Source organism: Mus caroli, chromosome 2 (genome assembly GCF_900094665.2).
Source record: "Mus caroli chromosome 2, CAROLI_EIJ_v1.1, whole genome shotgun sequence".
Taxonomy (NCBI): Eukaryota; Metazoa; Chordata; class Mammalia; order Rodentia; family Muridae; genus Mus; species Mus caroli.
Genome location: NC_034571.1, coordinates 96,075,251 through 96,096,748, shown reverse-complemented (window position 1 = coordinate 96,096,748; position 21,498 = coordinate 96,075,251). Strand labels below are relative to the sequence as shown.

Sequence of the window (21,498 nt, the reverse complement as noted above, 5' to 3'; positions counted from 1 at the left end):
GCAGCTATGGATGGACTGAGAAACACTGTGCCGAGCAGAGGGGACAGGGAGTGCATGTGGCTACATGTGTTCTCAGTTCTTTTTTTATAAGCTTCCAAAGCTCCTCTCCTCTCCTCTCCCTCCCCCCTCCTCTCTTCCCACCTTTCCTCCCTCCCCACTCTCATGTATACATGCCCAGAGATCAATATCAAGTGTTTATGTTTCTCTTCCTTATTGTTCAAGACAGGGCTTCTCATTGAACCTGGAGCTCACTAATTTTCAGTTAGACTGACTTGCAAATGAATGCCAGGAATCTTCCTGTCTCTACAACCCCAGAAGTGGAATTCCAGGTATATGAGATTATGCTTTGTTCTCTATGAAGGTGCTGGGGATCCAAGCTCAGGGCCTCATGCTTGTATGCAAGTATTTTACCTATTGAACCATCTCTCTAAATGCAAACTATTGATTAAGAAGCAGAGTATGGGTCAGGAGGATACAGGGTAAAAAAAGAGTCATATAGGTTTACAAATCCATGTAGCATTATGGCTCAGATTTAGGGGACATTTATCCTATTGTAATGTGAAGTTATACACCATGCATATGTGCTTGCCAGCATTCGTACCCGCACGTGCGCGTGCACACACACACACACACACACACACTTTAGTTTACCTTCGTTTACCTAGATGAAAGCATTTAAATTTCAATGTTAAAAGCTGGGAAAGTTTCTAATTTAAATCAGGTGTTTCAAGTGTGCCAAAGAGTTGACCTATTGAAGTAGGTTTGGAATGTCCCCTAAAGGCCCATGTGTTCAAGGCTTGGAAATAATGGGAACCAGTGGAAACTTTGAGGCATGGATCTGCTAAGAGCCTTTCTGGCACTTGGGTATGCCCTGAAGGTGAATGTGGCAGCCTGCCTCTTCCCCATTCTCTCTTTCTCAACCTAGTCGTAAAGTCTGGAGCTTTAAGCTCCATCAGGTGCTTCCTATCCTGTTGTGCTTCACTGGCACAGGCCGAAAAGCAAAAGCATCAATAAGCCTTGGCCTCCAAACCTGAGCCAAAGAAACCTCTTCTCGTTGTAAGTGGATTTCTAGAGGGTATTTCCTCCAGTAACGGAAACTCACAGTCGTGTTTACAGAAATCTTCAGAGTCTTAACTTCCGGTCTACAATTGTTACTTCTATATTCACTCCAGATTAGACTTTCTTCATCTTTCCTTGCTTCTTTGTCATTAACAAAGCAACACTTGGCTCACACAAATTGATAGATTCTCACCTATGATCCAGGAGTGCTGGTTTCTTGGCTTCACTCAAGTCTCTCCTAGTCTGTGTCATCCTTTGGAGAAGAACTGGCCGACACTGGCTTATTTATGTCTATTCTAAATGTGAAACATTCACTTGGACTCTGATTTTGGCTGTTTGCCATCTTAAAAGAAAAATGGCAACTAAGTAGCATGTAGCATGTTTTCTGAAATTGAGATTTTGGTGCCATTTTTACTGTGGATGAGATGCAGACTTAACTCCAAGGGACGAAAGTATCAAATGAAGTGTTCATTTTCACCAACAACCTAAGCAAATGGTTGTCATTCTTGACAAGAGACATGCTGTGTCACATTTATGGATGTTGCTCATTCAGCATCAGTTATGTACTTCTTTCCTCTCTCCAGAATGGAAAGGAGCTAATGCATACCATCTATCAGTGGGTGCCCTGCACTGTGAAATGTGAGCCTGACACTTCTGGGTGGACTTAAACTGCTTAAGCCTCTCACCATGTCTGTGGTGATCATCCCATTGAAGGCTGTGGATTTAATTTCTCTAACATGACCTTTTAATGTTTGCCATACTATTCCTCAGGTATAATTGTTCTAATTCTCTTAAAAGGCTAAAAAATTGCTGTGCTAGAATACCAAGAAACTGTTTGACTATGTCTTTTATGAACTGTTTAAGAAATTCAAGGGAGCATTTCATTTCCCTTGTCTTACCATACACTTGATGAGGCTGTACTTCCTTGCCCCACAGACAGAGCAATGCTTTGGCCATTGAACCATAGGCAGACAGCATTCAGGAGGGAGTGCTGAGGCTGAGTATAGATTCTGCCCTGTTTCTTTTAACCTGCATTGGTAAACTGGAGACAGTCTCCACCATACTTTCTCTTGTGGTTTGTATGTAGATCTTTCCTACCCACAAAGGTTAACGTGCTAAAAGCTTGGTCCTAAGTGTGCAAATGTTGAGAAGTTTAGGACCTTTAAGAGGTTGGATATAGTGAGAGATGACTAGGTCACACAGGCTATCTTACTCCAAAGAGATTAACATCTGCTTCTCGGGAGTGGGTAAGGTCTCACTTGTCTTTGGAAATGGGTTGTAATTGTTCAGCCTTGTGTTTATCCTCTTCTAACCACCACACAGGCCACTCTTGTATGATTTCTTCCGTGTGATGTTACCTACCTGCTATGACATCACGAGGCACATGCTGACCATGGCCACCTGAACTCAGACATTTCAACCTCCTAGAAAATGGCCCCAAATAAACCTCACTTTCTCACAGTGTTCGTGTCAGGGGTTTGAGAGACGCTCCCCAGTGTGGATTAAGTAAGACATTCCCAGGATGAGGGCAGAAAGGAATAGTGTTTCTAGCTAAATGGGGATTAATATGCCACCTAGATAAGAAATGAACAGGGGTTTGGAAGCCTCCTTAGCATGGCTGGTTCACAGGTGAACCATCATAACACACATCCCGCTAGATTTGCTTCATTGGCTGTGACTTTACCGCATACTGAGGTTTTCCAGAAAGTGTTTATTTGAAGTATCATAGACTTCCGTCCATAACTTCTTCCACAAATACCACTAAAGATATAACTAACACTCTGTAACTAATAGACTTCAATGAAAGTGAATAGGCGACTACAAAGAGAAATTGGAATCTACATTTATTGATGAGATATATATATATACACAGTAGTTAAAACACTTAGTGAAAGATTGAATTCACAGGTTATTTCCACCATATGAAGAATATCCAGTTATTTTACACATGAAATGTTACAGTCATGAGTCCACACCACAAGGAAAGCTAAAGACGAACACAGGAGATCTCAACTACCCAAGATGTGCTTTGCCAACAAGGCATTTCCTAGTACCATATATAAGAAACAGCCCCCAAATTAGTCTCTTTGCCTTCATTAGTCTTTAAATACCATGTGCTATAGACACACTATGCTACATGACACCAGACCAAGGGGGACTGTGAGCGGGAGGGAAAACATTAATCTGATCTTTAATTCAAAAATAATCCTTCCTAAAGTCTCCTTCCCTTTCTGTACTTTTTTTTTCCATCCATAATTTGAAGGGCACAGTCACCACATCCCCTCACTTCACACATCTGGAGAAGCCCCTGAAAATAAGTGTGCTTGCTTCACCTCTCAATGATCTGTGAGGAAAGGGAGGGGTACTCTCCAGCACATTGCTGTGTCTTCTGTCTTTGTGGGGAAGACAGGGGTTACTGGAACTACAAAGTATGGTATTTAGTGAGAATGCAGTTTGCAAAATCACATCTAATTGCCATTGTTAATCTCATCTCCACCCACTCCACACATGCAAGCAGAGCAGACTGGGTAGAGGAGATCAGCCTCCTGTTACATACTCAAGATCAGTCCATCAGAAGTTGGTCCTCTGCCAATGCCAAGGTTGACCGCTGGCCTTTGCTGGTCCTCAACCATTACTGGCCCCTGGCTGTTGCTGGCCCTGGGCCTTAGTGTGCTTCTAGTACTCTGTTGTTCTCTCACAGGTGTGCAATTTGCTGCCAGAACTGTGCTATCGGGGGAGGCTCAGGCTAACCAGCATGACTACTAATCAATAAAAACATTCTTGTACTCCAACTCAGGAAGTCAAAAGTAACAAGGTTCTTCAGAATCTTAGGCCAGGTTGAAGGTCAGCATCATGTGAAGATCTGACAACCAGAGAGGTTGACCCTTACCCCCAGAAGACATGATTTGAGTATGAAGAGGAGATGGACTTTTTATTTTTTTCTGTCTCTTTAAGCCCAGTCCACCAGTGAGGGAGGAGAGACGAGTGTCTTCATTCTAAACCTCCCTCAGACTTGGTAACCACAAGTTCCACTGGTGCACTGAGTGGGAATGATGCAGGCATAGGTTGATACTTCACTGAGTAACAGGAAACACATTCATCCCCATCCCTGCTCGGGGCTGTATTTACAAAGGTGCTGGACTCAGAGATTTGCAAACAATAATTAGTACAGAGGTTTCACAGGTTAAGTTCTTCACTCAATGTGACATTGAGAAAGAGAAATAACTCTTAGACGATACCTAAGACTGCAAAGAAAGGTTTCCAAACGCCAATCGACATATCTACTGCATTTAGATAAACAGCCAAGAAAAACAGTTAAATTAAATTACGTCTATACATTGTTTCACTGAAATTACACACAAATACCTACATGATAGCTACACAAAGTGCATAGGCACTGTCTTCATGCGTGAACCAAGTATCAGCGTGTACACACAAGAAACTCATGCTCTGATAGCTAGCGGTGAAAACAGATACAATCTTAGCCAGTTGAGGGCACATCTAATCTGTTCACTTAATGAGGAGCAGGTTTGAATACATCCTACTATGTCATCTATGTAACAGGCTACTCTTTCAAACACAGTAAAATACCAGTCCTCCCACCATTGCAGAGAGTGTGTTCGGTGGAGAAAAGACACCTTGTGTTTTCCGTGGCTACTGGTTTACCTTGTGGGAAGGTTACATAAGTTTGTTGCCTACCTGAGGATAAACTATTTGAGTTTATGCTAAATAATTTCAGTATGACTCTAACTCCCAGCTCTGGCCCCCCCAGGGATACAGCATGGATTCTGAATGGGTACTAAAAATATGTTGTCTTTAATTTCTTCTTAAAAATATATGTTCAATTCATATAACAATGTGAGGTTTTGCTATCATTTTGCTTGGCAAGACTTAAAACTGCACCAAACCTGTCCTGAATTCTTTTCTTACTAACTATCCTCAGTCTTTGCTACTCTATGTTTTATTAAGCCAATTTTCACATAAACATCTAGAAATGCATGGGAGATTCCGGTCCTGCTATTAGCACCGGCCTTTATTCATCTTATAGAAAAATAAAATTAGAAAGGTACATTGGGCAAACAAGAACTGGTGTCAGGAAACAGCAGTCAGCACCATTCCTTGATGCTGAAGGATTAACTGTTCAGTTGTATATGCTAACTACCTAAGGGGCTTAAGCAATTCTTTGTTCTGAGTTTGGTCAAGGTATTCATTGCATCATTAAGGACTGAGTTGCAAAATTTCTCAAATGTGTCTGTATGCTCAGGAAACAGTTGATACCCCAAATTGCTATAGAAATGTGTGCTCTAATTAGCTATACTTCTATCTATGTGGTTGTATAGAAAATATCATAAGAAAATATCTGTCTGAAAAAATTACAGATACCAAAGAGACTATATCAGCCTACTCTGAGTCTTTATGATTTTTGAAGAGTAGCTACAAATGTGTAACGTTATTAAAAGTTAAATTAACATTAAAACTTGTAATATCCAGGACTATAAATATTTCTCTGTATAAATAATAGCAAAGAAATTTGGGGATTTGTGGAAGAGAGAATGTAAGATTGGGCCAAACTAACTTTGTAGATTGGAGGTGCAATACTGATCAGAGGGTGATATGGTGTCCCTAGGAACATAGATTCATACCAGGAAGCTAAAATATATCTGCTGGCATCAAGATAAAATTAGATTCACAGTTTGCCAGCTCTGTCCTCAATCTGTAGAAAACAAATAGAAAAAGAATATACAAAAAATTCTCCAAAAAGTAGGTTTGTTTTAATATATACAAATCTCTATAGTGACCAGCTGATCTGGTCACTGTTGTGCAATGTGGGGTGGGATGCTGAGATTTTATGGAAGGAAAGAAAGAGGAAAGAGTTGAGGTGGTTTGTAGAAGAATCTGGATACTGAAGGCTCTTAGAACAGGAAAGTGACCTTGTGGGTACTAAGCCACCCAGGAGCTGAGTTTCTGGTTGTGTGTATTAGGGAATTTGTTGTAGCATGGAGAGAACTTAGGGATCTGTTTGACCACTTCCTTGGCTGTAAGTGTGCCTGCCCCCCCTCCCCCCCACCTAGGGCATGAAGCCATTTCCAGTCAGGATAAAATGGTTGCCATAGAGAGAAACAAAGCCCAGAAGTAGCAAGGCTCTGACTGCATCATCTCCCATGTCCCAGAGGATGGTGATAAGGATAACAGTCGGTTGTTAGGTTCTAAAGCTCACCCAGGGATTGGGGGTGTCTCCAGGGGAACCCAGATATTCTGCCACCCATTGTCTGGGTCACGTGATGCCTCTGCAGAGCACAGGTCTGTTCCAATAGTAGATTTTATTCTCAGCCTAAAAATTCCCCAAAATACAATGAGAAAGACTTAAAAATACCAAAATTGGTAGCTGGATCATAGGATAAAACAAGATTCAGCATAGAAAAAAACTGATGAGAAATGATTCAGAGTGTTAGTGTGAACCCAATCTCCCTGGACCTTCTGGACTTCTCCCCCTTTTCTGCAGTGACCTTAAGTAGGTCAATTAAGAAACATCTTTCTGCTCTCACCTTAGATCTTCTGTCACCTCGAGAGGAGGAAAAACCCAACCACCATGACACTAACAATAATCAGCCCTTTCCGAACTGGCTATACTCCCCAAAAATTGAAGAGCTGAAATCTTTTCTGGCAATGAAGATGTTCACTACACTAAATACATCAATTTAACTCTGGTTGCAATTTGGTCAGAGAGCAAAAAATGCAAGCTATGACCTTTTATAACTGAACCAGGGAAGGGAAGGTGCAGCCACCCTCTCTGCTGTAATGACTTAGACACTCTGTGAACATGGACGAACATGGGCAAATGGGAACATGGGCAAATGGGAAAACTCCGTTCTTATAAGTGACAGCATCTCTCTCAATGATGTGATGTCTGTTATGCATATAAATCAAGAGGAGAACTCTCTAATGAAATCAATCAAATCCTCTCTCCAGGGAGCGAGGTGGGAGTGGGGGAAGACTCAGAATGGATGTACAAGTCTGCATGCACGTGGCGGGAAAGGTGTGTGGAGACAGTTGCTGTTGTGTAAATCTTGCACCAAATGTCAGGAGTGTTCAAGCTTGTTTGCCAGAGGCTCCCAAATTCCCACACAGGGTTGGCAATTAGGACTGTTTGGGGAAAATGGTGTGGGCTGAGTATTTGGAGTGGGCTCTGTTGCTACAGCAGGTATGATGCAAGAACTCAAAATTCAGACTCGCGGCGTCTGGTCGCTCACGGTGATGTTGCAGAACATTTCCCTGAGCAAAATCACCACTTCCATGAGAACAGTGAGTTTAGGGAATAGCAAAGGATATTTACTGATGTCTGAATGCTGGAAACTGGGTTACTGTGGCCACTCTCCAAGCTTGTTGTAAAGTATGGAATGAATGGAAGCTTGAGTTGGAGTTTTCTCATAATGGGCGAGGAAACACCTAAATTGAATATTCATTTTTGTGTGTCTTTCAAACTTACAATATAAATAAGTCATGTTTGAGAACAGTAAGATGGAAGGAGATTAGAAAACTGCAGTTGGTCCAATCCCTTCTCATTTCAGAAGGAAGTGTAAGAAACCTGGGCACACAGTGGCTTGTGTGAGCCTTACAGCTACAAGTGGGGAGTGTCTTAATCAAATGTTTTCTCTCCCAAGCCACGTTGTTTTTGAGCATCTCTGTGTCATTGCCTGATTATGGTGTGAGGCTGTGAGACTGGCTATTACTATTCAGTTAAGATTTCCTGTTATCTGCTTCCAAGCCAACCCCCTCTTAACTATTTGGCCATTTACTAAGCAGTCTCTTAAGCAATGAAACGAAAGGAAAGGGAAGGGCAAGGGCAGTGAACTGGGAAGAGAGTTTTAGGGAAAATCCTAAGCTGGTTGGTGTTCTTGATGAGACTTTATCTCACTCCTCCCACCGAAAACTAGCTGTCACAGTTGCCACCTGGCTAGGTTGGCACTCAGTAATCCTTCTTTTGGGTTTAACCAGAGACTACTGTAGATGCAGAGACCATGAATCTTCAGTGACAACTTGGTTTAGGAAACCCTTGCCTCAGACTCTAACCTTATCTCCTTAAGACCCTTGGGCCCTGAAGCCCTGAAAGTATCCCAATACTGGAAAATCCCATCTGCATCTTCATCCTGCCTGATAAATCATGAGTTCAGCTGCAGAATAAGCAGAAAAGAAAAAGAAAAAGCAGGGCAGACAGATTGGTCCTTAAAGAGAGCAGCAAACCGGGCAGGTTGCCCCAGGGCTGTAACCACTGCCATTTTAGTCATCAAAGGAGGCCTGAGCTGCTCAGGCTTGTTTATCGGAGCCAGAGCATGCAAATACCTACTTGGGTTTATTGCTTTGTTGCATGAGGAAAATAATGCATAGGCAAGAGCCTAGATCCTGACAAAAGTGAACATTATAATAAGATTTTACTTTGGAGAACAAAGGGAAGATTACTCACAGCAGCAAGGCAGGGTTGGGTTTTTCTTCTGAGGCCTTTCAGCTCTCTGAAGGGCGTCTGACTACGTGCATGATTTTCTACCATAGTTGACCCTAACCAGCAAATCACTGAGACCCAGCATCCCCCAGCAGGGTCTGATCCATAAACTGAATTCCTCGTACCCAGTTCCGTGCTTTCTTCGTTTTCATCTGGAGACATTCTGGCATCCTTCCTTTGCTCTGTAAATGTCCGAACTAGTGACTAGTGAGGAGAAAAGGCTAGCTGTCTTTTATAGAGCATAAAACTTTCTACAAGCAATAGGGCCACACAGGCTTTTATTACACCCCTGTTACCTACCCCCCCCCCAAAAAAAAGGTCAAAAACCAAATCTGGTAGTGATCTCATGGTCCTAAAATCACCTACAGGCCTTTACTGAGGTTTTGTGTGCTTAGGTCCTGATGGCTGCCTGGATTCTCTGGTGTCCCGCCACCCTCAGAAGCCCACAGTGAAATTTTACCTTCGAAAAAAACCGCGCTGTTCACTGGCTGAATTGTTGAGTTTTACTCAGTAGTTAATAAAATGATGATTTGTCTTCTTGTAGGGAAAGGATGAGACAGGGAAGATGAATGTCTGCTCACTTATTTGTTTTTTCTGAAATGATTTTGATTCCTTGAAAGTATTAACTGAATCTGTTATAGGAATAGCACTGCCAAAGCCCCAATATATAAACCTCCCTGGTTCCTGGAGTTAGTGTATGTGACACACACCCTCTGTGTGTGTGTGTGTGTGTGTGTGTGTGTGTGTGTGTGTGTGTGCATATGAAAGGGAGAGACAGAGACAGAACTACACATAAAAGATTAATCATCATTATGGGCATTCAGATCTACGATGGCTCTATTAATACACACACACAGTGACAGGTACCCTATTTAGACTAAGGCGACTAGAACACACTTTGGATCTGCTTTTTCAGCTTCCTGCACTTTTTCTAGGCAAGGGAATCTCCAATGGGCATGGGGAAGGTTAACAAGGCTTACAAAAGCAAGACACAGTACTATGTCAATTCCACCACATCCTAGATTTTTTAGTGAAGCCTCCAATTTGATAGATTATTTATTTTAAATAAAATTATCAAATTTTCAGTAAATGTGATTTCCCTAGCATATTCTCTTGGGACAACATATGTAGTTAGCAAAACTTGACTTGTGAAATAGTGTGCCTTTGTTCTCCTGAAAGCTCTGTCTTCTTTACATAGGCTAACAGGACTTCTAGGGGAGAGGTGAAGATAAGACAAATTAGAAAGATTTTCAGGCAGAATCTGAGATGACAAACACTGTCATCCTGCGAGTGCTTTTGAGAAAAGGGCAATGTTTAAGTACCCAAGTGGCCTTGTATCTTTTTGTATGGGGAGACTCATTGTATGGAATGGCCTTTCCCTCCCCAACACAGCAAAACCCAGCATGCTTCTGATGCCTTGCCTAGATACATCTACTCAGCATAGGAAAGCCCTGGGGTACCACTTACAGAGTATCTAGAATAGTTTCACAGCTAAGCAGAATCCCTTTGGCCCTTCTTGTCTTCCTTCAAAGTTTCACAGCTGGTCACTGCTACCCTGCTCACTGTTCCTCACAAGAATATAAACAAGAGGTCTGTCAGCCGATGCAGTGGTGCCCACCTGTGATCTTAGAACCAAGACTGAGCAGTAGGTGTGAGAGTTTGAAGCCAGTCTAGGCTACATAAAAAGACCTTGTTTCAAAAGTCAAAACCTAAAACAGAACAAACTAATTAATTTAATACTGCTCAATAGTGATCCTTGTTTTAAAATAGGGTTTATGAGATAAAGCAACAGGAATCTCTTGTCTTTAGTATGTGTCCAAGCCATCTGATTTGAAGGAGAGAAGTCACAAGAGGGGCTAAGAGGAGAAGCGATAGCCCCGTGCCCTTCTTCAGAGGCAATGGGTCCTATTACTGCTTAAGAATGTCTCCTCAGCTCTGTTTGCCTCAGAGCACACACATGCCCTGACTGATGGCTCAGGTTCCATCACTCCTTCAAGTTGAATTTGTTTTGTTTTTCAGTGGTTCAAGTTCCCAGCTAACCGTTAAACCCAGGATCTTAGGAAAATACTGTGCATTCTTCAACAGAAGATAATAATAGAGACATTCACAATTTTAGCTTGCACAACCCATCATTAAGGATTCGTTGGCTGCCTACCACAGGCAAACCATCATGCTGTGCCAATTATATTATTTCTTCCTTCAGACTTTCACAGTCCCTGGAAAGGATTCTCTCTGGAAAGTTGTGTAGAGTCATTCTTGGTCCCCATCTGATGGTTTGAGGCTGCCTAGCCTCTGTCATAGAAACCTTTATAGGATTTTATATACATATTTGGTTTCTGTTCCTTTCTCACCAAAGAAGCTTTGTGTTTTGTGATATTTTTCATGTGCTTTAATATAACAAACACTTTCTACATATTAGATATATACCAGGATGATAGAAAAAGAACCATAGCCAATGTGTGTCTCTTAATGTGAGGAAGCTAAAGTGCTCAGCCATATAAGCAGACAAGGATGTGATGGACGTGATTTGGGTGTTGGAAATATCTTTCGGTGAGGAACTCAAGTGAGAATCTATGGGTGGAACAAAAAACCAGATCAGATCATCACACTGAGTTCAATATGCTCTACGAGTGCAAGTCAAACAATAGAATTGGAATATTTAATTCTGACTAAAATTCAAGTTGACTATGCTCCTTCACTTTCCTCAAGGTATACAGTGATAATATGTAAATGATTCCTAGATCATTTTCAAATTTGAAATTTCCCATTTTCACACACACACATCACACAGAGAGAGAGAGAGAGAGAGAGAGAGAGAGAGAGAGAGAGAGAGAGAGAGACAGAAAGGCAGAGCTGTGAGCTGTGGCCTTTATGGTCACCTGCATTTCAGAATATGGGCACCCACTGAAACTCTGAAACATTCTACTTAGACAGTGCACAAAAAGGAAAATTGTCAGAGTTCCCCCAGGCAGATGCTTTCAATCAATGTAGGTGCCAACTATACAGGCTGGAGGGGAGGTAATTCTAGAAGCTTCAAGCAGAATCTTTTGTGTAGAACAAGGTGAGCCATGAACACTTTAAGGAAGACAACACCATGTGTGCTCGTTGTCTCAAGTCCCTGGAGGGTACCACACTGCTTTCATCCTGTCCCCTTGGAAAATAGCATCCACAGTTTTGCACTGAGACAAAAGGAAGCTGGCAAGAACACTTCTTCCATTCAAAGTGGTTTCTCCAGCAGCGTCCATTCAGACAATGACACAAGTAAGAAAATTAGACAGTTATAAAGCATTATTTGGCAAAGACACAGCACGGTGCCTATCATCATGGGTGTACACAGCTCCTCTATGCCTCAGCTAACAGATTAAGTAAACATAGAAACATATGCATCTTTTCCTTTTGTAAAGGAAGCCTGTTTAGAGAGCATCTTTTACCATAAGATACGCTGGGGAGTTTATTCAAGAATTGGCTGAGAATCGGGTCATTATTTTTCACGTTTCCAAGGTTCTTCCTCAACACTGCAGTCAGCTGACTTTCCATTGGCCGCCAGAGTTACCTGAAAACAATTACCATCAACATCCAACTTACAGGCCACGAACCACAAGAAACACCTCCCATGGGTCATGTGGAGAAGCACCAGATCCAAGCTTACAGTGTATGGGGAAACCATAGTTTTAAATGGTATCCCTTCAAAATTAGTTTTGAACCCATCTTGATGTTCATTACTGAATGGAGAGTTGAATTATCCATATTTGCCTGAAAGATCACGGATTTTCAGCAGTTTAGGGACATCTTCAACAACATTTTTAGGATTGTAGAATATATCACTACCCAAAGACCCATCACATACCACTGTAGTCCTTAAAGTACAGTGAGTGCCATGTGCTACTCCATACAACCATACAGAAAGCAATCCAGAATTAGGCAGCTACTTCTACTCATGCATGTAAAAGGTTCAGTCACAGTGAGGCTAGGGGGATTTCATACATGTTCAGTCTTGATTACTGACATTATGATGTTTTGGCTCTACTGAATAAGTCTTCTTGGCTTTAGAAATTAAAACGGGAAATGTTTGGAAGTGGAGGGATCAGTAGCAATGCATTCCACATCATTTTGATGTAGATATTTGGGAACCTATAATTATATTCTGTTTCTCTGGCCCAGAGCAAACTGAACCTTTATGCAGGAGGGAAGTTCTCCCATCCACTTCTAAGCAGGTTTCCTAGCTTACCTTCTGTCTGTCTGTCCTCAAGGTCATGTGCAAACTTAAACCCACGACTGATATTCCACATAATGAAGAGACTGGATTTATGGAAGCATTAGGATATGGAGACATGACAAATGCAGCAAAGTTTGAAAGAAATCGGACCTCCTTTTTACCCAAGTGGGAATGAAATGCATGCATCAAGAGCATGCAGCATGCTGGGAACAGAGAACCAGGTGCCCTTCACGAACCATGCAATGAAAATAAAAACACTATTCATTCATCCAATTCACATTAGTACATGCTCCCCACCCTGCCCAAACACTTAGAAAGTCCATGCAATTAGCAGCGATGGCTCACATGCTGTTACTCAAAGGAGAATTAAAAGGCTATTGCAAAACTCCAAACTACGGTTATGAAGAGACCAACATGACATAACAATGCTTGAAAGTAGTTTTGACCAGAGCTGCAGCAAACTGGTTTCCCCTTCAATAAAATGTCAAGAAAAACTACCAGGGACAGACTGGAGAAATCTGCCTATTCCTTGTGGCCTCGAATGTGCCTATTTGGTTCTTAATGATTAATCTCATCAATGGCAGTGCATAGCTATCAGTCATAATGTGGTATCCTGGAAGAACCAGACAGCATGTGGGAGATGTTTGCTTTTTATTTGTAAATATTGGGACCTATATTTCAAAGGTAGTTGAACCTTTGCTGAACCAAAGAAAGCTGGAAGCCACCTTCTAACCCATTCTATCCCTGTCTTGTTCAGTCAAGGGTAGGGCCTTGGCAAGGAGCATTGATGCTCTTCTTGCTGGGCTCTAAAAACTGGACCGAAAAAGTGGTGATGATGAGAGTTAACTAGAAAGAAGTCCAAAGAAATGAACACATGTGAGCCAGATACTTAGGAAAAGGGTGTGGATTTAGGCATATAGCTCTGCCTGCCTTCTTCTACATCAGTGACCACACAGGTAGCTGACTTAAGAGTGAGAAGCCTGGGGCTAGGGTCCCCTTCAAAGAGCTAAAGCCAATCACCTAACTAACAACACAAACCTCTAAGATATTTATAGAACCAATATACCCAGATCCGTTATCCTAACAGCATGCTCAGATTGAATATTGACCATCTAAGTGCTAATTATTCTACAAGGATGCAGGAAGTTGATTGGGTAGTCAGTTGTATAGAGAAACTGAACTACTAGCTCTATAGTCCAATCAAAAGAAGGCTATGTAAGCACGACATGGAATCACAATGCTAGTGGGTTTTATTCAACAAATGTTTATTGAGTGCCTATAACAGCCTAGACACTGTTTGGGGAGTTGGACATGATGATGAGCCAAGACCAAGAGCACTGTTTACTGGCTTGATTTATACTGACAGAGCCTACGTTTCTCCATCTATAGCTTGCAAAGTTTTGCTTTAAACACATAGTTAATACTCTTGCAATCCTTAAGAAATGAAAAGTAGTAAGTCTGAAGTCCAAAACCATCTCCTTCCCTCTATACTGTACTTTTTTTAAAGACTCTCTCCAAAGTCTTAAGAAGCCATTTGAGAAGCTCCCTCTGCCCCAAGAAGCTCCCAGCATTGACTAGGACTCTTTTTACACATAACTGTGAAACAACAAAAAAATACTTATGGTGATTCTACTTTGTCACATCCTATGCTTCCCTTACATGACAAAGATCTGAGGTAAGACCTTCTTTCTTGTATTATGCTGCATATTCTTGTTTGTATAACTCCAATATATAAGTCAAGGTCCTATAGCTATAAGTACTAAGTAAATACCTGGAGAATGATCAAAACTCGGATGCCAAGGGGAAGGGTGAGGACACACCACTAAATCATACAAGGCACACAATAAATACTTGATAAATATAAGATAAAAGCCATTCCATGAGAATGGTGACCCTTATTAATCCAAACTAAGATTTCTGTGGGAAGGAACTTAGCCCATTTACTTGGATGTGAAAAGCAGTAATGTTCCTAGAAGATGGGCTGTAGCCCCAAACGCATATCTGAAAAATGTTAAAAGGAAATCATTTTTGTCTTGCCAATTAATTAATTAAAAATAGTCTAATGCCCCAGTTTGTAGCCAAGCTCTGGCTCTCCTGCACATGTACTTGATATAGTGAGAGCAAGCAAGACTCTCTGGTCCATTAGTACTCTGGACCTATGGTATACAGTCAAGAAGATAGAACAGTTAGCTGTAACTCTCTGGCAGAAACAACGGTGCTACTTGGACTCAAGACTTAATCAAGGAAGAAAGATTAAATGTGATCGTATCCACAGCTATCAAAAAGGTAGAAGGGATTGCTACAGATTCAAACTGGCCTCAGCTAATACACTGTCAGTTAGCAAGCTAACCCTTCTCCCATCTGCCAGGGTTTCTCCAAGTTTGCATCACTCTGGTCACGACACTGTCTTTGTCAATGTCAAGTTAGTTACAGTGAAGGCCAGCTAGAGCTGATCAAGCTTGAAGACTTGGCACCCAACAGCTTGAAGGAAAACCCAGAACACCCACACTGCAGGAGAACTGGAGTGTGTGATACTTAGCATTAAAAAAAAACTTTCTGGATAACTGTTTTGGAGGACAATTATTCTTGAAACTGCATACCCATTTGGGATGCAAAATAAAAGCTGAACTACAACTATCCTCCTAAGAAAAAAATAAATAAATATAAATAAAAAATAAAAGGAAGACAGCCAATTAAACTTTTATATGAGCTTTTTAAAAAGCAATTTGTAATACAGAGTAGGGAGGAATACTCGTGCTATATAAAGTCAATGATATTTGGTCTACATTTTTCTGACCCTTCCTTTGAGGAAGAGAATATCTGAAGGCCATTAAAGTTCTGACAACCACCAATTCTTGGCCCAAAGAGTGAAGAATATTGACCAAATTAGAGGGGTGAGGTGGATGTGGGAATCTGTTGAAGCAAGCAACTGATTGGTCCTTTTGGTGTCAGATTTGCTGATGTCCCACCATGCTGGATGCAGAGTGAGATGGTCTGGGCCCCACAGGAGCTTGGGTGACATGATTCCTTACAAAGCATGGTAAGAATGGATGCAAGGGGTTGTGATTTTTTAAGGAGTCCAGCATGCACTATTCATATGCAGGTCTCGATATCCAGGAATGGGAAAGGTACCTTGCACTCATCTATTACGACAGAGTTGTGTGCGGCATAGACACACTGATTAGAGTTGCTTTCCCTGTGGTTCTTGTCGTCGTAAATGGACTGCGTCTTGGTCATTTCGATGTCTTCCTGCATTCGGTGTTGGGAGTCAATGGTGTCCAGCTCAGACTTGGAAAGGTGATAGACAATCCCAGCCCCAAAAGAATCGCCCACCACATTGACTGAAGTTCTCATTCTATCCCTAAAGATGAAAAACAAAGGTTGAGTTAGAAATTACTCTTTCTATGAACCTAAGAAGAATATTTCAGAGTGCTGCTTGAACCAGCAAGTATCCAGAATATTTTCCCTCCTCCTCATGACTTAGGTTACAAATTCTGTTTTGGAAAAAAAAAAGTGGTTGTTAATAAAATAAAATACAAAACAAAACAAAAACAAAACAAAACAAAAACTCATCTTAGAAAATCAGCACCAGGAAAGCTCACTAAGTTCTTAAAGGTAGCTGCGCTCTCCCACTGGGGAGCATAAGCTGGTTTGTTGAAGGAGCCTCTGATGACATTTCCTACACCTCCAAAGTTCTACCCAGAAATGAGCTGGAAAGCCACTGGAGAGGTAAGTCAGTAAACAAGTAAGTAAATGTGCAGATAAGAGACAGGAGATGGAGTAATGCTATTACTAGGAGAGCATTAGAGAGGACACTCCCCTTTCATTCAAATTCTATGACTAAGATTAAGTCACAGAGTGGAAACGTTGATTTTAAAATTAAAATAATGACCTAAAATAAAGCCTAGTTGTTGTGATGAAATCTACCTGTCATTAGGAAGTGGGAATAATGAAGCTGCACTAGGAGGAGCTTGGTGTGGCTCCCTTATAAGTCCAGCTGTCCTGATTTCAACCAGGCACGTATGCCCATGGTGCTGGTGGTGGGGTGGGTGTCAAGTGATCAGAGCTGAACTTGAACTCTTGGGTGTGCCTCTGCCTTTGAATGCACTGAGTCCCTCTTCTGCACTCGAGAATCTGGCTGAGATGAGGGGTGGTGGAGTCTGCACCTGAATGAAGAATTAGGCCTGAGGACATCTATATCACTTGGAGCTGATGGTTAAGAACCCCCCTCCCCCAGCCTAAGTGTACAAAAAGGGCAGGCATTAAGACAAGGTATTACACAGTCAGATGGGAGTAAGAAAGCCCAGGGTGCTACTGCACATCAGGGTCACAAGGACACCAGAAATGTTCTGTACACCTCAAAGATAAAAGAAGAATGTGGGGAGTTTTTATCATATAGAAATTGCTCCTGAGAAGACATACATATTTAACTCAATTAAAGTACTACATATGCATCAAGATATTATGAGGTACCTCTAATATGTATAACTGTGAGTTTTGTGTTTTAAAACATAAAATTATACCCATAATTTTATGTATTTCAGCAAAAATAAATGGCTGGGATGTAGCTCAGAGAAAAAGGAGTTATCTGGTACGTGCAAGGATTACCCATAGCACCATAGCGGGAAAAGAGTCAAGGGATGGACTCCCAAGGCTGCCTGGCTCAGAGTCAAATTTGAGTTTTGTCCCTTACCTGCTAGAAGGTCTGAGCAGATAAGGGACCTTCTCAAAAATGAAATAACAAACATGGCCAGTGCACAGGGTTGTTATGGCAGGAAAACAATATAAACAAAATGCTTATCACAGTTTCAAGCACTTGCTAAAACCCATTTAAGAAAGCTATTTACCCTGATTATGAGGTACATATAGTATTACTATAAGTTTTATCCAGCCAGTTCAAATGTATTTTGGCAGTTTCTAGGCAACACATCCAAACATGACTGGTTCAACTACTGTCTCCCTCTGAAAACATTAACCCTATTTTTACTCCAACTGCTATAATACGCAGAGTGTGGCAGACAACACCAATTATCCCCTTGAGCCATAGAAAAAAAGAAGTATCTGTAAGTTTTAGTAACAAAGAGACTGTTGTTGATCCACGGAGAACAGTTTGAAAGTACAGAACCTGGCTCTTGCAAGTTGGGTAACAGTTGTGAGGAGTCATAGAAACACTATGGATGTCTATATAAACCACCTCTTCCAAGAAGGAAAGCAAAGGAAACGAACAGCTGAAGACAGAGGCAGAGAATATGGAAAGGGGTTTCTGCGCTGTGTTTATTTTGAAAGTGAAATTTGTGACGGTGACTAAATACGAAAAGAAGCCCGTTGAGAAGACAGGACTAAAGGGTGAGAGAAACGATGGTGATCTCTGGCAATGCCTCCTGGACAGATCTGAGAGGATGGCATCTGAAGTGCAGTGACAGTCATAATTTGGCAGGGGACTCAATTCTATCACTATAGAAGAGAAGGGGCAGAGGGAAGTTTATGGAAGAGGGTTCCTCAGGAGTTGGCATACATCAAAGGATGATATGTATGTCAAACAGCAAGAATGCAACTGAGATCAAGTCCCATCCTGCCACCCTCCTCTGTCATTGTGTATCCTGGGAAAATTCCCAAGTTGTCCAGTCAGAAGATCAATCATGGCTATTCTAGTTATATCTCCCCCCTCCCCCAAAATACTGCAAAGACAAGAAACTTCTAGACCACCAGGGAAACGTCTTACTGACTCAAGGAAAGTACAACTTTGACCCCAAGAAGAATATGAGAATTTCTATTTCATATGGGGAAACTTTTCCATAAACAAATAACTTTCACTTTCTATCATTGTTACTCCAGATCTCTGGGGAAAGTCTAACTTTCACGATGACGTCAGTAATAGAGAGAGAAACAGGGAGTTGCAGGGGTGGGTGAGATTGAGAAGAGAAGAAAAGGAAGAAAAAAGAAGAGGAGAAGAGAAGGAAGGAAAGAGAGTGAAAGAAGAAGTGATAAAAAGAAAAAGGAATAGACTTGTTGATGCTACCTCTGGGATTCTGTCTGCCAGGATGGCAAGAAAGTCAAGGAGTTGGAAGCAGAATCTTGCATTTAATGAATCCACTATAAATGGCTCAGCTCTTCTTTCTGGGCTGGCAGGAACCAAAACCAAGAGGGAGCTGAAAAACCCTTCACACCAGTCACTGGGTCTGGCTTCCTTGAAGAAAACGAACTGCCAAGGTAGTCTGGCTCTTTTCTTCTCTTGGTCTGAGTCCTCTGGCAGGGAGGTGAGAGACTGTAGGTCTGAGTTCTCACAGAAAGTCTGGGTCACTCACAGTTCATCTGGGTCTTTGTCATGTGCTAAATCCCATGATGATCACTGTTGCAGATGTGAAAGAACCAAATGCTCCGAGTGTCAGAACTTAACCAAGTAGAATCAAAGCATAATGCACAATCTCAGAGGACAGGGTGCCAGAGTGAGGTACTCTCTTTAGGAGCCCTGTGTGGCAGCAACTGGTCACCTAGGGTTCCTACTCTGGGGCTAGCTGGCATTGGAGTGTTAAAATCACCTGACTGTTGGTTATGATGAGATTGGATTCGAGCCTGGGATGCTCTCATGGCTTTAACAGGCAGGTTAGTTAGTTCTTCCTATGCAGAGTTCTCATTTGTCAGAATCAGAACAATACTCACCTGAGGGGAAGATAATAACTGCCCAGAGACTCCAAACCCTTTGCATATGGAAGGCCGGTAAGGCACAAAACAAGCTCCATTCCTTTAACTGCTCAAGGGATTGCTATTATTAGTCAAGTGGGGAGTTCACTTCTTCATTTCCCTCTCCAGATGCACACTCCTCACTTTTCAACTAGCACTGCTGGGATTTCTTGAGCACACAACATCTGGTTGTTGTTTTGAAAGTTCTTTACTCATGTGCATGCTCTTTGAATACAGAAATCATGTTTTATAGTTTCTATGGAAGATTGGCTTCGGGACCTCCCACAGATATCCAAAGCCACAGATGCTCAAGCCCCGTGCACCAAATGTCCTAACATTTGCTTATACCCTTCAGGCATCTCTTAAATCGCCTCTAGATCACTCTCAGTCCCCAATACAGTGGGGACACTACGTAAGCACCTGTGCTGTATTGTTTTGGGTAGACTCATAAGACAAAAATATATGCACATGAATGGATCAGATGCATTATTAAAAGATGGTTTCTATCACACTTGGTTAAGTCTGAGAATACAGAAACCAGAGAGTGTTGTGAGCATTCGGTGCAGCCTGGAACAGGCTGGAAGACTTGGGAGATAGATAGGAGCAGGAGCAAGAACAGAATGGATCCTTCATTTGGATTAGAAGCAGATGAACTAAGGAGAAAGAAAGGGTTGTTTGTTTAGCAAAACATCTGGCAGACTTTGCACAGTGAAAAGCAAAGATACAAGCATCATCCAAGAGGAGAGAGTCATGGAGTCCAGGCTGAAAGAGGTGAACCAAGAGCTAGGAAGAGACTCAACGAGAAGAACAAGAGGACTTGGCAAGACAAAAAGACTCGAAATGGTCAAGTTGAGGCAGGGAAGGTTTTAAGAGGTGATCTTCAAACATTACAAAGTTGAGTTTTAGAGGAAGAGATCCTCAGGATTACAGTTTCCATTGCTGGGGCAGGCTCCGCAGTTACAGGCCTGTACTGCTCTTTGCAAAGGACCTGAGTTTGATTCTCAGCATCCACATGAGGTAGCTCACAACTGAAACCCTCTTCTGGACCAGGAAACCACACTCACATGCACATCCCTACACAGAGACACATGGACATAAATAAAAATAAAACAAAAATGCTTTTTTTAAAAAAATAAATTTCTATGCTGATACATCCTAACTATAATTTTAGGGTTCAGAGAACACTAAGACTCAACTGCAGGTAAAAGAGACTTTCCATTTCATTCTCTGACTCCCTTTAGCTTTTGTGACAGATTAAAGATAGCATTGCTGGTCAGACTGAGGCATCCACCTACCCTCTGGATCTATGATTGCCTTGCCTTGGGCCAGAGGCCCATGGGTTGGAAGGGGAAGGCTTGGTGAAGTGTGGATCGAATTCCACAGTGACTGATATACATTGGAGATAAGATAAAAAGGAGAAATCTGTATGCATTGAGAATAAAATCTAAAGAATGACATAAACACAAAGCTTCTAGAGTCTTCAGAGAGACATGGATGTGGGAGTTGGCTTCCTTTTGCACCAGGAATGGAGTGGAAGCTAAGTAAGTTTTGTATGTAGTGTGGAGGCGGCAGTGGTGTGGTGTGCGAGTATGCGTGAGTGCATGTATTTATGTGGGTGTATTTAAGACATTTGCACATGGATTAAATAAGGATCAGAGAACCTATCTTCTCACTCCTACAATACTTAAGAAATATCCAAGTTGTTACTATTTGAATTATATATTGCTCATTTAATAGTTATTAAAAATGATAAATCACACCTCTCCGTTACAACTGCATAGGGCATGTACTATTAGATTTCTTATAATTTGCTGTAACTTTTAAATGAATCAGTGCTAAGTGATCATAATAATATCTAGCACTCAACTCACTTACAATGCAGTTTAATTGAATGGCTGTATAAACTGGCAATAGTCACTCAATACAGATGCTTAGAGCACCAGATTCAGGGAGATTCGGGCTGACCAGACACTCCTTCCACTCCATCCAGCTCAGTCTCCCAGAATTAAGATTCCTGGACTCTCTCACCAGCACCACCTGGGAA

The 21,498-nt window shown here is 41.7% G+C and overlaps 1 protein-coding gene across 5 annotated transcripts in view; it reads right to left on the bottom strand.

Annotated features, from left to right (window-relative positions):
* Positions 1-2,887: 2,887 nt before the first annotated feature.
* Slc1a2 (solute carrier family 1 member 2) overlaps positions 2,888-21,498 on the bottom strand; it is a 130,994-nt gene continuing 112,383 nt past the window's right edge. For all 5 annotated transcript variants that reach the window (XM_029484406.1, XM_029484408.1, XM_029484411.1 and 2 more), the window contains exons 10-11: positions 15,906-16,134; positions 2,888-12,110 (exon numbers count right to left, since the gene is read on the bottom strand). In XM_029484406.1, coding sequence (XP_029340266.1) covers positions 12,039-12,110; positions 15,906-16,134 — 301 coding nt within the window. In that variant the 3' untranslated portion in view covers positions 2,888-12,038. The remainder of the gene's footprint in view (positions 12,111-15,905; positions 16,135-21,498) is intronic.